Source organism: Schistocerca cancellata, chromosome 7, assembly GCF_023864275.1.
Source record: "Schistocerca cancellata isolate TAMUIC-IGC-003103 chromosome 7, iqSchCanc2.1, whole genome shotgun sequence".
In the NCBI taxonomy this organism is placed as follows: domain Eukaryota; kingdom Metazoa; phylum Arthropoda; class Insecta; order Orthoptera; family Acrididae; genus Schistocerca; species Schistocerca cancellata.
In genome coordinates this window covers 541,248,808-541,263,893 of record NC_064632.1, presented here as the reverse complement: position 1 = coordinate 541,263,893, position 15,086 = coordinate 541,248,808, and the positions used below count along the sequence as shown (strand labels likewise).

Genomic DNA, 15,086 nt, shown 5'->3' with positions numbered 1-15,086 from the left:
TTATAAATTATACACAAAAGCCTTCCTTGCAGGTGAGTGTGCCTATTAGTCTAAATCAGATCAAAATCCCTACAGCAGTTCCTGAGATTAGCCTGCACATACAGTCTGAAGCAAGCAACTTATTTCAGTGTGTGTGTGTGTGTGTGTGTGTGTGTGTGTGTGTGTGTGTGTGTGTCATATATATTAACTAATACCTCTTTGTCACACATATTTTCCAAGCTATTGGCAGGCTGTATTTTATGTCCTATCCAGCCACGTCAACCATTTTGCTTTCCAAATAGCAAAACCCACCTACTACTATGAGTGCCTAATATCCTAATCTAATTCCCTCAGTTGATTTAACTACTACATTCCATTACTTTTACTTTTATTGCTGATCTTATTACCTATTTTCAAGACTCATTCCATTCTGTTCAACATCCAAATCCTTTACTGTCTGACAGAATTACAATGTTGTCAGCAAACCACACTGTTTATTTCCTATCCCTGAACTTTAATATCCTTTCCAAATTTCTCTTTGATTTCCTTTGCTGCTTCCTAAATGTACAGTTTGAATAACACCAGGTCTAGGCCAAAAACCTGTTTCATTCCCCTTTCAACTACTGCTTCCCTTTAATGTCCAGGCTCTGGTTCAGGTTCTGTACTACTTGCAGGTAATAGTTCCCTCATTTTACCCCCACTACCTCCAGAATTTCGAAGAGTGTCTACCAATAAACTTTGCCAAAAGCTGTCTCTCGATTTGCATATGCCACAAATGTAGGGTCAGTATTGCCTCACATGTTACTTGATTACTTTGAAGCCCTACTGATCTGCAATGTCTGCTTCTAGAGGTCTTCCTATTCTTTGGTCAATAAACTGTGTCAGTATTTTGCACCCATGATTTATTAGGCTAATGGTTTGATAATATTCACACCTGTCAGCACCTGCCTTCTTTGGATTGGGAATTATTAAGAGTCTTCTTGACATCTAAGGGTTTTTCGTCTGTCTCACACCTTGCACCATGTGGAATGGCTTGGTCAGGGTTGGCTCTCCCAAGACTTAATGATTCTGAGGATATGATGTAGGCAACATGGGTCTTGTTTAGATTTAGGCCTCGCAGTGCTCAATAAAATTCTTGTAACAGTTTTAATGTGACCCTCTATTTTCATATACTACTACTACCCTTCCTATAAATTTGTCTTCAAATTCATTTCTCTTGTATAGCCTTTAAATAATTCCTCCCATCCTTCTGCTTTCCCTTCTTTGCCTAGTACTAGCTTGCTATCTGAACTCTTTATATTCATTCAGAGATTTCTCTTTCCTCAAAAGGTCTATTTTTTTCCTGTAGGCAGCTTCCATGTTTACTCTAGTAATGCATGCTTCCACAATGTCACATCTGTCCTCTAGCCATTCCTGCTTAACCAATTTTTCACCTTTCTCTCATTCCTTAGATGTCTTTATTCCCTTTTGCACCATTTTCTTACCTTCTATTTTTATCAATTAAATTTACTATCTCCAGTGCAATCCAAGGCTGCTTCTAGGCCTTATCTTTTTACCAATTTGATCATCTGCTGACTTAACCATTTAATATGTCAAAGCTGCCCAATAGTCTTCTATTGTATTCCTTTTCTGTGTCCATCAATCGTCACCTACCCTTCCCTCCAAATACGTGAAAAACCACATTCCGTAATTTCCTACTTTTTTTTGCAGTTTATTCAGTTTTAAATATCAGTTCATAACCAATAAATCAGGGTCAGAGTATATACTTGCAACTGGAAATGTATTACAGTTTTAAGTTTGATTTTGAAATCTGTCTTACCGTTACATAAACTTCGTGTCTTCACATCTCTCTCAATTCCATGTCTCTTCCAACTATACAACCCTTTTTCATGATTCTTATACTAAGGGTTACTGTTGATTTGCTACAGTAATGCATTCACTATAGTGTTCGTGTTAATTTATCTGCATTCCTATATTCTTATTCATTATCAGATCTACACCTCCATTACACCTATTTGATTTTGTATTTATAATCCTGTACTCATCTGACTAGAAATCTTTTCTTCCTGTCACTACACTACACTAATTTCCATTGAACTTGAACCTACCCATTCCTTTTTTAAATCGTTTAATCTTTCTGCTCGATTAAAAGGGTGTAACTTTCCTCACTCTGGCACGTACAAAGCCTTGTGTGTTGCACCTTAGGTACAGGTCAGCAAGGCAAATCGTCTAAGCATAAAATACTTTTACAGCTTGTTGATATACTTTACACTAACCATAGTAACAGATCTATGATAATACAGCTGAATGCGTTTACTTGACAAATCTTAATTCTTGTAACATCAAGTACACTTTTTTATTTTGTAAAAACAAAAATTCTACACCAATTAACAGTAAACTGATTTTCGGCATTAGCTTTTCCTTGTCCTCTTTCTTTTACAGTTGGCTGCAAAAACTATTTTTTTTTAAAACAACTTGTGTTACAATATTCTGGAAAGAAACTAGTGAATTATTGTGCTGACAACGCAAGTAATGCTATGGAGGAACTATAATGTAATTACCATTCGCCATGCATAGAAATGCATTGATGTTAGCTTTCCATAATTTGGTTCAGCAATATGTATGTTGAGAGACTGGCTCTGATCAATGAAAGCTCCTCTATCAGCTGCCATCTTAATAATAGTTTTTTGAGGTATCTCCCACACAGTTTTGTACAGCGCCTTCAGATCATCAGGAATGCCAGCAATGTTCTGCAAACAAACCACATTTAATTAAGGAAGTCCAAATTTTGGTTTACTGTAGAGTGCAATCTTAGATACTTGCCTGTATTGATCCACCACTTGCTATTATTTCATTCTTCATATCATCATTCCACAGACCACACTCAGTCAAGTCCCTTAAGAGGTGTTGATTTACAACCTGCAACATACAATAATTGAAATGAAATTAAAATGGATTAAGGGAAGTTGCATAACTTTACAAGATCAGTTGTGCAAGAAATAGATTTTAGAAGTGTAACTGATTTCTGTTATCACCGTGTAATTTTCATAAAATGCTTGGTAATTCACCTTTTACATATCAGCATGAAAAGTTGACAGTGTATTACTTCAACAACTTAAACATTACAAGTATTAGTAACTGAACTGACATGTATCTAGCCGTCAATTATTTTTAACAGCAGTTGATATTTGGTCCACAACAGTCTGCTTGTGTAATTTTTTGAAATTGAGTTAAGTTTTTCTGTTCAGATTTACAGTGTGAAAAGAAGCCCTGAAGCTTTCAAAGTATAAGTGGAAGATGTCTTCTTAATTCGTAAGATGCAGGGTTCATTCACTGCGTAACTACTATATTTTTGCATTTTGGTACAAATCTACACTGTATGTTTTTCCAGAGAACATGCCTGACTACTGTAAGATTACGTAAACAAATGGAACACTTTTTAAATATAGAATTATGTGGCAATCACATTGTCACCTGTTAATGTTTGAACTTTGGCTGTTACTGATGTACCAATAATCACCAGTTAGTTAATAGCCTGAAGGTGTAAGAAATTATCATTGTGGCCTTGCAGAACAAAACTTTATTTGCATATGCTGAAAGAATGAGGAGGTGCACTGGAAGTGGCAAATACAGATAAGATAAATACTCAATCTCACATTAATAAATGTACTCCAAAATTGTTTTTTTTAGTTGATGTAACTACAAGAGAATAATAAGAGTAGGAAATAACAACAGAACTATTGTTACTCAAAACAATAGCTACGCTCCGTGGTGGCTGTGAAATATTCCATGCTGGTTGCAGTGCCCCTGGTGGTTATCACGAAAAGCCAACTGACAAGCAGAGCACCATCAAGGTAATGCGCAGGGAAGCACACACGCTGTCCCGATCTCGTTGTGCGAGGTGATGGTGGTAGGAGGTGGTTCTGTGACAATCGGGAGGTGGTTCTGCAGCAGTTTGAGGCAGTTCTGCGACAGAGGTAGGCGACACCGGTGCTTGAGCAGGAAGTTGTGGCTGTGGACAGTTGTAAGCAGGATCCTCATGCGGAACGTAAGCTGGTTTCGCGGAACATAAGCTGGTTTCACTATCAATTGGCACTGTATACAGTTTTCCATTTAGCAGTATTTCAAAGGTTTCTTCTCCTTGGGCCAGTGTAAGGCACTTGTGCAGGTCTGGCGCCACCTGTTTGGTGCATGACGTTATTGCAGGACACTAAGTCTCGATGAATGTCAGTAGCAGGAATGCTATGTCTTGAAACTTGGAGAGGGCGAAGTCGAGTGACATGTTCCATGAGCTTAACTACAGAGTCGTCATGATCCTGACCAAATGTCTGTGGCAGCGGTGCTTCAATGAATTCTCCAGGTGGTGCAGTGTTTCGCTGCACACTAGTTTCACCAGTGAAGTGTAAGTCAGGTTTCTACACCATGCAGAGCCCCAGAAGAACAATCGGTAACACAGTAGTCCAGTCTGATCCATGGCACATTATGTCCCCCTTGAGTGTGCAATGCCAGCACTCAACTAAACCATTACTGGCTGGATGGTTACTAGCAGTCCTGTGGTGCACTGCGTTGCAGAACTTGGCTAATTGGGAGACTAGTTCCCACTTGAACTGGTGGCCGCAATCCATTGTTACATGTAGTGGGCAGCCAAAGCAAGAAATTCTGCTTGAGGTAAACACAGAAGCTATTTTTTCTGCTGTTATGTTGTCTATCGGAGTTTTCTCAGGCCAGCGTACGAGGCGATCAATCATTGTTAGAATGTATCTCTGTTCGTTGGAACGAGGCAGTAAGCGTAAGACGTCGATGTGGATGTGTGCAAATCTCACATAGGTCACTGGAAAGTTTCCAATCAGCGCATGAACGTGACGACGAATCTTGCTTTGTTGACAGTGTATGCAAGTATGTGCCTATTACCGGCAGTCTTTTTGCACACTGGGTGAAGCAAATTGGTGCGAGACGACGTGAACTGTTGCCCTGACACCAGGATGACTTCAATTGTGTACTTTGCCCAAAGCTGGTTTATGAAACCCTGCCGACAAGAATGATCTTGCTTTTTCTTTGGCAGCAGCATCAGACAGGCAATCCGCTACCACCTTGTCGATTCCAGACACGTGTCTGATGTCTGTAATAAACTGTGCAATAAACATTAGTTGGTTGTGCCAGCATGGTGAACAGTTGTTGCTGTTCTGTATGAATGCATACATCAACGACTTATGATAAGTGAAAATAGTGAATTCTCTCACTTCCAGTTGAGGTCAAAAGTATTGCCTCCTACATTGCAAGGAGTTCACGCTCACACGCACTTCACAAATGTTAAGATGCCAAAGGTTGCCACGTGACTTCGTTTAATTGTTGCAGCGCAGCTCCAATCACTGTCTGGCTCAAATCTAATTCTAGTGCAAGCAATGAGTCTAGTACATGCTTCAAAGGCAGAATTCATGTCTTCAGTCCACTGAATCAATGAAGTTCCCCCGTTTTTCGGACCAGCCAGTGCTGCAGTGAGTGGTTCTTGTACTTCAGCAGAGTATGGCACATACAGACAGCAGAAATTGAGCATACCAAGAAACTGATGTAGATCACGAGCTGTGCGCTGTTGTGTGATCTGTAATATAGCTTCCACTTGTTCTGGGAGGGGAAGTGTGTCCTAAAAAATCAATCTGCGACTGGCCAAACACACATTTGGCTGTATTTAACACTACCCCTTATTTCCTGAGCTGCTCATCGTTTACATATGAGAAACAGCATGTCAGTCCTTGCAGTACTGAGTCAAAATGCTGCCAAGATTGTACAGCGATCCTCAAGCTGAATGTCATGACTTTCTCGCAAATAAGCCAAAAGGGGTGACAACTGCCATTTTCGGAATGTCTTCCTCTGCAACTGGTATCAGTGTATATGCCTCAGCGCAGTCCAAAAAAGTAAAAATCATCACGTCCTGTAGTACATAATTGTAGCTGCGCAGTAGAGGCACAGGGTATCGATCTGGTACTGTCCGGGCATTGAGAGCATGGTAATCACCACGAGTGCCAGGCGCCGCTTTTCTTAGGCATGAGATGTAGGCGAGAAGACCAAGGGACTGCTACATATGATCCCTTCTCTGAGTATAACATCAAATTCTGCTTTTGCAATAGTTAAGCAGTCAGGCGCTAGATGCTGAGAGTGGCAAGAGACTTGAGGGCCGTCTGTGGTCTTGATGTAATGTAAGGTGTCATGACATACCTCTCTGGGTCCTCCCAGGGGCCGCGTCATGGCCGGAAACCATTTGAGTAGGCGGGCATTCTCCCCAGCATCTGCCTATATGAGAAACAGATCACTCAGCTGCGAAACCTAGAAATCAACAGCCCGTTGATTCCATCAACTAACAGTGCATTCCTGACGTCGGGCAGCATGTTGTTGTGCGCCAACAGATTGACATCGTTGAAAAGCTTGGTGACGCCTGTGATGGAGTCCCACATGAATGCTTGGTGTAGTCCCACGTCCAGTTTCATGCGCTGGGTGCCATACATTTTGATGGACGAATTATTGGCAGCAGACAGGTAGAATAATGTTGTCCGGGAAGAATACACAAATCCGAGCCAGTATCCACTAGATATTTGTAGCCTGTCTTCATGTCACTGACAGAGGCATTGGAATGATGTTTTGCAACCGGAGACAGCATCTGACGTGCAATGACCATTGGTGTTGGTGTACGTGCAAGGAGATGTACACTTATATGTCCGGTTTCCAAATTTCTTATGGTACCAACAGAAGGAGGGTTGTTCTTGTCCTGTAGTGGAAGAGGTAGTTGAGGAACGGCTTCCGGACCTCCTGCGGTACCAGTGCAGGTTGGAACTGTTGTCTTATCAAGAGAGTAGCTCCTCAACTCATTTGGTGAGGCGGTCGATTTTTGCTGCCAGATTATCATGATCAACATATGTGACTCTTGCCAGCAGTAGGCCCAAATGTGTAGCTGCCAGTGTATTATTCAAAGCTGCAGACAGCATGGATTGTGTTAGGTTGTTCAACACTGCCGGCGCACCACTGCACACTGTTACCCACATACTAATGGCAACCTGGCCTGTAGCACCCACTATACGGGCAGCCAAGTTGGCCAGTGCTTCCAAGGGCCTGTCAGTCTGCAATGCTATCTTGGCTTGTATGTGTGGCAGCAGACAGCGACTCCACAATGTACGCAGCAGGCTATCAGGCACAGTACCAGTTACTAACTTGCCATGCATGTGTCACAAAAACTGCAAAGGCATGTGGTCTCCCATGACTTCTTGAGTTAAAATCTGTCATATACACTGCTCTTCCGAAGCAGAAACTCATCATATCAGCTCCGCATTCAATCTCTTATTTGAGTTGACTGCTGATGGTGTAGTGATAACATCTTGTACTTCCACAGTGTAAAGATGGTATAAATGACTGACTACCAGTACAAATTTTGAGGAGTCCAAAGTAACACCATCACAGAGGAAACTGGCTTCAACCTGCACAAACCAAAGTGCCAGATTGTGCAGCCATAAATGGGGTCAGCAGAGTGAGAGTCTCGTGACTTCGAATTATTTCTCTTGACAATTCTGTTAAGTCTGGGTGTAATTGCAGACAAGGAAAAAAAAAAAATTCCCAGATATCCCGTTTAAAAAATATACTTTTTCCCGGGAGAAAATACACTTTTTCGTGCTAAGTGATAGTAGGTTTTCTGTAGATTTTTCCTTTGAAGCTATAAGACTTATCAATCCTTTGAATGGTTTACATTTTATACACTGGCATAGAGCTTCGTGGAAAGGGAGGAAAAGAAGCAGGAGGAGGAGAGAAGTTTTGGAAAGACCTTCGATGTGGAGCAACATAAATGCTGCATATTTTCGTATTACGAAAGTATAAATTCGAATTGCACCAAACACAGCATGTTAATTTCTGGAGCGTTGAAATCGAGATTGCAATGTCCTTTTGTAAACCAGTCCTATCTCATGCCACGTGATCTTGCCAGCCGATGACAGCAGATATTCAGAGCATAGGACACTTGTTAATAGTCATCCAATAGCATGATCATTGTTACGTAGCACGAACATACAGAGGAAAAGTTAATGGTTTACATTAATATACAGAGTATAGCTACAAGAAAAGCTGAGCTTTCACATATAATATTGGTGTCTAAGATTAATAAGCTACAAGATAAGCTGAGCTTTCACATGTAACATTGATCTTTTTTTGGTTGTATTATACTTTAAGATACATGGAAGTATTACACAGTCTTCATGCTAAGGCCTTTGACATATTTTTGCTGTTTGCAGACACTTGTGCGTGCATGGTGTTTTGTCGTCGTATGTGGCATATTTCCATTGCCACTAAAGTTTTATTTTTTCCCCTCTCATTTATATTTTATTGCTGCAGTATCATACTCCAGTAGCAGGATACAGTAACATTCTTTGCTTGAGAATCAGTTCTTACCAATCAAAATTACAAAACTTTAACTGAAAGCTAAAACAATGAAAAATTCCTGGAATTCCGAAAAATTCCCAGGTTTTTCCCGGATGAAAAAATTCCCCTGGATTTTCCCAGTTGTCCCGGGTCGTATACACCTGAAGTCGTATGCAGTGTAACTGTATCTCCTGGTGTTTTTCAGGCTTCAAATCACATTGGTGTCACCACTTTGGTTGATACTGACATGACAGTGATGACGGGTCTGTTAATACCATGAAGGCACAAGAAGTTATCACTGTGGCCTTGCAGACCAAAAGTTTATTTGCGTCCACTGAAGGAATGAGACGGTGCACAAGAGTTAGCAAATACAGATCAGCTAAACACACAATCTTACACAGATAAATCTATCTCCGATAAAAGGAGAGAAGTAAAAAGTGTGTTCATGGAATAGAGTGCTGCGAAGTGCTGGAATGGGAGCAGGGAAGGGGCTGATTGGTGAGGACAATAACGAACGAAGATTGAGGCCAGGATGATTATGAAACATAGAATGTATTGCAGAGAGAGTTCCTTCCTGTGCAATTCAGAAAAGCTGGTGTTGGTGTCTCTCCCACATATAATGCAGAAACCACTGCGCTGCATTCTATGTGGGTATGACAACCAACAAGCTATCTGTCCGCATGAATGGCCACGGACAAACTGTGACCAAGAAATAACTGAACCAGCCTGTTGCTGAGCACGCCGCCCAACACAATAATCTTTTCAGTGACTGCCTCACAGCCCGTGCCACATGGAGCCTTCCCACCAACACCATCTTTTCTGAACTGCCCAGGTGGGAACTCTCCCTGCAATATATCCTATGTTCCTATAATGCTCCTGGCCTCAACCTTCCTTAGTCATTGTCCTCACTCATCAGCCCGTTCCCTGTCCCCTTTCTAGCACTACACAGCACACTATTCCACAAACACCACCTTTTACTTCTCTCCTTTTCCACTATCTCCCCCCCCCCCTTCCCCGCCCACCGTCTAACCACCTGACTGCACCTAGCTGCCCTCCCCTCTCTCCATCTCGTCCCTGCATGCTCCCCTGCAGCATTTTACCACTCCCACCCCAACCCTGCTATCTCCCCCCCCCCTGCCCCAGCCTCCTCCTATCATGCACTGCTACTGCTGCTACTCATAGTGTAGCTTCAGCTGCCAAAGACCGTGGTCGTGTGTGAATATGTGTGTGTGTGTGTGTGTGTGTGTTTTATTTTTGACGAAGGTCTTGCTGCCTACCTGTGACTCAACATCTCTGCTGTATGGTGAGGAGCAACTATCCTTTTCATAATATTCTTACATTTCCTCCTGAATTTTCCATTGTTTAGTTAATGAACAGATGTTGAAGGAGGTGGAATTTAGAAAGAAGTATGTCTCATCAATGGTAAAGGACAACATCGGCATATGGCAGTTGGAATGGGATCCAAGGCTCATTACACAGAAAATGCGTGTTGTACTTAACAATCAGCTCCAAAAGTGCATGCGGCTACAAAAAAGGAGTTTGTGCGGAACCAGTGGACAGCATGTAGCAACCATCAAATACTGGATCAATCAATATCAGCACAGCATGAGATGACCACCACCATCTCTCCACAGCAGTAACTGATTGCACAACTTAGAGGTAACACTGTTTACAAAGCTTTGTAAACATTCAGGGTTGCCACCAGTTTCACCAAGTGGAATTCCCTGGTATTTCCCTGATTTTCAGAGAAGTTTTAGCATTGAAACTTCCTAGTAGATTAAAACTGTGTGCCAGGCCGAGACTCGAACTCGGGAGAGCTTCTGTGAAATTTTGAAGGCACGAGGTGAGGTACAGGTGGAATTAAAGCTGTGAGGATGGGGTGTGAGTCGTGCTTGGGTAGCTCAGTCCGTAGAGCACTTGCCCACGAAAGGCAAATGTAGTTCGAGTCTCGGCCCAGCGCACAGTTTTAATCTGCCAGTAAGTTTCGTATCAGCACACACTCCGCTGCACAGTGAAAATTTCATTCAAGTTTTAGCATTTTTCCCAGACAAATTTTGAGATCTTAAGATTAAGTAAAGGCAAAGTGACAAATGGTTCAAATGGCTCTGAGCACTATGGGACTTAACTTCTGTGGTCATCAGTCCCCTAGAACTTAGAACTACTTAAACCTAACTAACCTAAGGACATCACAAACATCCATGCCTGAGGCAGGATTTGAACCTGTGGTCGCGCGGCTCCAGACTGTAGTGCCTAGAGCTGCTCAGCCACTCAGGTCGGCCCATAAGGTGACAAAAAATGTAAGGCCTTCTGTAAGTACTACCATCAACATCCTTTGTACTGAACTGTTTTTAGAGGGAGAAAGCAAGCCAAATCATACATATGTTTCACTAAGACCATTGAAGTTATTTTATTTCAATGAAGCGAAACATATTTGGCGACAAAAATATGTATTTCCTTGAAGTCGCAAGACAGTTTTATAATCCCATCACTGATTTCATGAATAACATCAGTAAAAAGCATGACTCTTGAAAGAAGTGTATAAGGCAAGGAAAAGTTGTGTAAACTAACACTATAGGTGATCATCAATAAAATGTTGGTTCTACTATGTTTGTTATTGTCAGTTATTCCTCATTGTGTTACATCTTTTTTACAGGTATTGTGTGATTTTTCTATCAAGAAATACATGAGTACGCAGTACAAATTCCAGTGGCTGCCACAATTTTCTTCTTCTTATCATCCATACTTCCTAACACAAACTATTTCCGAAGTGCCAAAATGTACTAGAATCAATAAAACGTCTATAAAATGCTGCACTCTACAATGTACTTGCGGTGAGACAGTTGCAATTCTTGAAATCCATCGCCCATGGCCTCTGGCCTGCCGAGGAGCACTGCAGTCCTGAGTCCACTGATAAACCATGAATATTCACCGCATTACAACACACACCAACAGACCTAGCCTGCAGGCAGATCGGTAAGACTAAATCCGATGGGCACGGCCTGCACATTAGTGGGAAACGATGGTCTTCAGATTGGCAGGCCTGATCCGTTAAGAGATACCCACAAAAATGGCCTGCAATTTTGGCCCGTAAGTCCACTTGTGTGGCCAGCTATTCACAGGCACAGACACCATACTGATGAAAAGAGACCGCAGTGATCAATCCATGCAATAGATAACTTGCACAAATGCTCTGAGAATCAATACCAATCTGGATAGGTAGTAACTCACCGTATAATGATTGTTGAGCTGCAATCAGGCACACAGGAAAGACCATCACACTCTCAACTAAATTTTTGGCCATAGCCTTAGTCAGAAAACAAGAGCACATACACATTTACACAATCACTCAGGCCGCTGTGTCAACAGTCTCTGAGAATCAGATCCAAACAAACCACTCTTCATATTGCCCTGCCTCTTGTGGCAGCTGCTAGGCTAGTGGCAAGAAGTGATGGCAATGCTGACTGCAAGCTGAGGTGAGTGGTACAAAGGGGAGCAGCAGTAAGAATGAGGGAGCAGGGAAACTGCACACCTACTCAGCTATACCCAGCCAGTGACATCTCACTAAACAAACTATTCATCTACTGAGACAAAAATGAGATTTTTCCAGTTTTTTTTTCCTCCAAATTTACCTGATGTTTTCCTAATTTTCTAGACACATTTGAAATTCCCTGACTTTCAGAGCTTGTGGCAACCCTGACATCATTACCTTGACACAAACAATTCAACTGGCTCAGGCCTATTAAGCTACTAAAAGCCAACACTGCAGGCAGAAACTGTGGCATGCATGTCACTGTTTACATTTAATGTGTCAAGTATATATTTGGTCAGCAGCTGTTCATCATAATCCTGCACTGATTTGAGGTTTTGACATAAATCATGTGAAGGGGAATTTATCAGTTACATACTCTGTCCTCCTCTGATTCTATGCCAGCACATTCGGAGGATTTGGTTGCAGCATGTGAGAGCTTCACAGAATACAGACTTAAGCCCAGTATCATGTAGTTCTATAATCCTGATCATTTAAGTATGGCAGTGTGGTTTCAGTTGCCTGAGACTGCAGTTGTGTGTGTGTGTGTGTGTGTGTGTGTGTGTGTGTGTGTGTGTGATTGACAAAGGCCTTAATGGCTGAAAGCTTTAATTGTGAGAGTCTTTTTGGTGTGCCTATCTGCGACTCAGCATCTCTGCTATATGGCGAGTAGCAACTTTCCTTCTCATAATATCGATCATTAAGGTACTGTTATATACTGCGGTAATATTTCACTTCAAAGGTCAGAAACAATCAGCAGTATTAAAAAAAAAGTACTGAACACACGTGGCAAGTGCACCCCTCCTCCTCACGGAACCGATCTGCGATGACAACTTCAGAGGTTGTTCACAGGTATTTTGGATGGATGGAAAGATGTATGGAAGGATGGATTGATGAGGTAAAGGGGAACCAAACCACGAGGTCATCAGTCTGTTAATCCCTTGTGTGTCAAGCCGGGAATGGTCTCCAGAGAGACAAAAGACAAATCCTAATGGACTCTATTATATCCGAGAATCAATAAAGCCAAAAGACAGAAGCATGCAGAAGTGAGAGAGGGGTAAAAGAATGAAGGTCGTAGAGTTCTTCCACCCATAGTGCAGCTGGAGTTCCCTGGGACATGTTATGTGACTGGAGAAGCACCCTCTTCATCTGACTGGAGCTTCCACACACTCCATTACCACAAGAAAGCTAAGTGGATAAGATAAAATCTCAAGAAGAGAACAATGATGAGTCTCAACCAATGACAGATGTAAATTAAAAACAAAAATTAAAAAGATAGGAAGGGCAGAAGCCAGTGTGGCCACTGAACAAGAGCAGCCGTGAGCCACTTGGGTCAGAGCAGGTGACAAGACACCCTTCCAATCCCTCGAGCTGCTGATGAGGTCACAAAGAAGGTACTGGTTAGTCGCAACCAATGGGTGTCTATGGTAGCACTGGTCAACAGCCTGAAGACTACTCAGGGAGTCACTGCTGATTAAGAACATCTCATCAATGCAAGAATGGACGTGGCTGAGGGTTCGAACTATGCTCACCAATTCTAGAGTGAATACACTGCATTCATTTGGCAGGGAATGTTGTTCACTGTGCCCTGCATGTGTGGAGGCAAAATCAGCTTGTCTGTCAACCGTGGAGCCATCAGTGTGAACTACGTCCGAACTTGAAATGCATCAAGCACAGCCAGGGAAAGTTGGTAAAAGACAATGGGATCAAGTCTTTCAGTTCAAAGGATACGTCAAGGCAGATCTGAGACCAGAGTACACACCATGGGGTGTACATGACTGTTTCTTAATAAGATGCAACAATGACGGTAGCTTGAATTCAGAGCAAGGAGCCTGTATGTAAACTGTGAGCATGATTCCAGCCTTGGGCCTCTGTTAAGGGAGGTGGATCTCACCACTATGAAAAAGGACACGGTAGTTCAGATGCTTATTGGAGCAGGGAGTAAGTATCACACAGATGAACAGCAGTGTTGGCATCTGATCTGTAGGATGGGACCCCAGCCTCTGCAAGTAGGATGTACACAGAGCTGTTCTAACAGACACCTGTTGCAAGTCGGATCCCACAATGGTGTATTTGGTTCAGCATCTGACAAACTGAAGGTGATGTCAAGCCATGTGTCAGACTCCAGTAATCAAGATGGAACAGGATCAGAGTTTGCAGAGCAGAAAGAGTGTAGAGCAATCTGCACCCCAGATGATGTTAATGAGGCACAAGGGTATTAAGGGTATGAAGGGTATTAAGTTGTAACTAGCACATTTGCTGAAGTTGGTAAAGATGAGGAAGGGACATCAAGAGAGCACTGAAGACCAGTCCGAAAGAGTGGTAAGGCCCCACCACACTGAGCAATTGTTAGTCAAGGTAGTGTTCTGGTCGGGGATGGAGTAAGATGGTGACGGAAGTGCATGACGCACGTCTTGGCAACAGAAAACCAGCACCCATGGGCGAGAGCCCAGGACTACGCTTTTCGTGTGGCACCCTGCAGTAAGCGTTCAGCAACACCCACAATTCAGGAGCAATAGTAAATGCAAAAATCATCAGCATACAGGAAGGGTGATGCTGTAGAGCCCAAAGCTGCGCTAGACTGCTGAAAGCCTCTAGTAAAAGGAACACCCTCAATACTGAGTCATGCGGTACCCCATTCTCTTTTATATGTGGGGTACTGTGGGAAGCACTATCTTGAATGTACAGTGTAACAAGAAGTTCTCGACGAGAAACAGTGACAAGGTTTTCATAAAGGGCAAAGCTGACCAGATAGACTCCAGGCAGATCCAATTTTCAGCAGTGGATCAACCTCAGTGAGAACTGCCAGACACACCTGTGGGGAACTGGTGTCCACAGAGGTGTCTAATCTTTGCCCAAACCTGAGGGATTGGTACTATTTCCAATGGTTACAACATACCATTCCCAGTATTCTTGTTTGTTTTATGAAGTGGCGGACGACCTGGGCACAGGGCCATTTAAAGGCAATGAGGTGCTCCATCAACAGATGTCTTTTATGGCACTGAAGTGTCCCTCTGAGATCTCTAATGGCCACAGCAATTTCAGAGGTCCAACAAGTCTTCTGACAGAGAGGTCCTGAGGAGCAGGGGACCTCTAAATCAGCTGCCAATAGAGTGGCTGCAGTTGCACTCTGGACAGCCTCACTGATATCTCCTCACCTGGTGGGGTGCTAGTAGCAATTCTAGAG

The 15,086-nt window shown here is 42.6% G+C and overlaps 1 protein-coding gene across 1 annotated transcript in view; it reads right to left on the bottom strand.

Annotated features, from left to right (window-relative positions):
• Nucleotides 1–15,086, bottom strand: part of LOC126092498 (ribonucleoside-diphosphate reductase large subunit) — a 91,582-nt gene that overhangs the window by 5,484 nt on the left and 71,012 nt on the right. Inside the window, exons 12-13 of the mRNA XM_049908121.1 lie at nt 2,803–2,898; nt 2,541–2,729 (exon numbers count right to left, since the gene is read on the bottom strand). Of these exons, the coding sequence (XP_049764078.1) occupies nt 2,541–2,729; nt 2,803–2,898 (285 nt within the window). The remainder of the gene's footprint in view (nt 1–2,540; nt 2,730–2,802; nt 2,899–15,086) is intronic.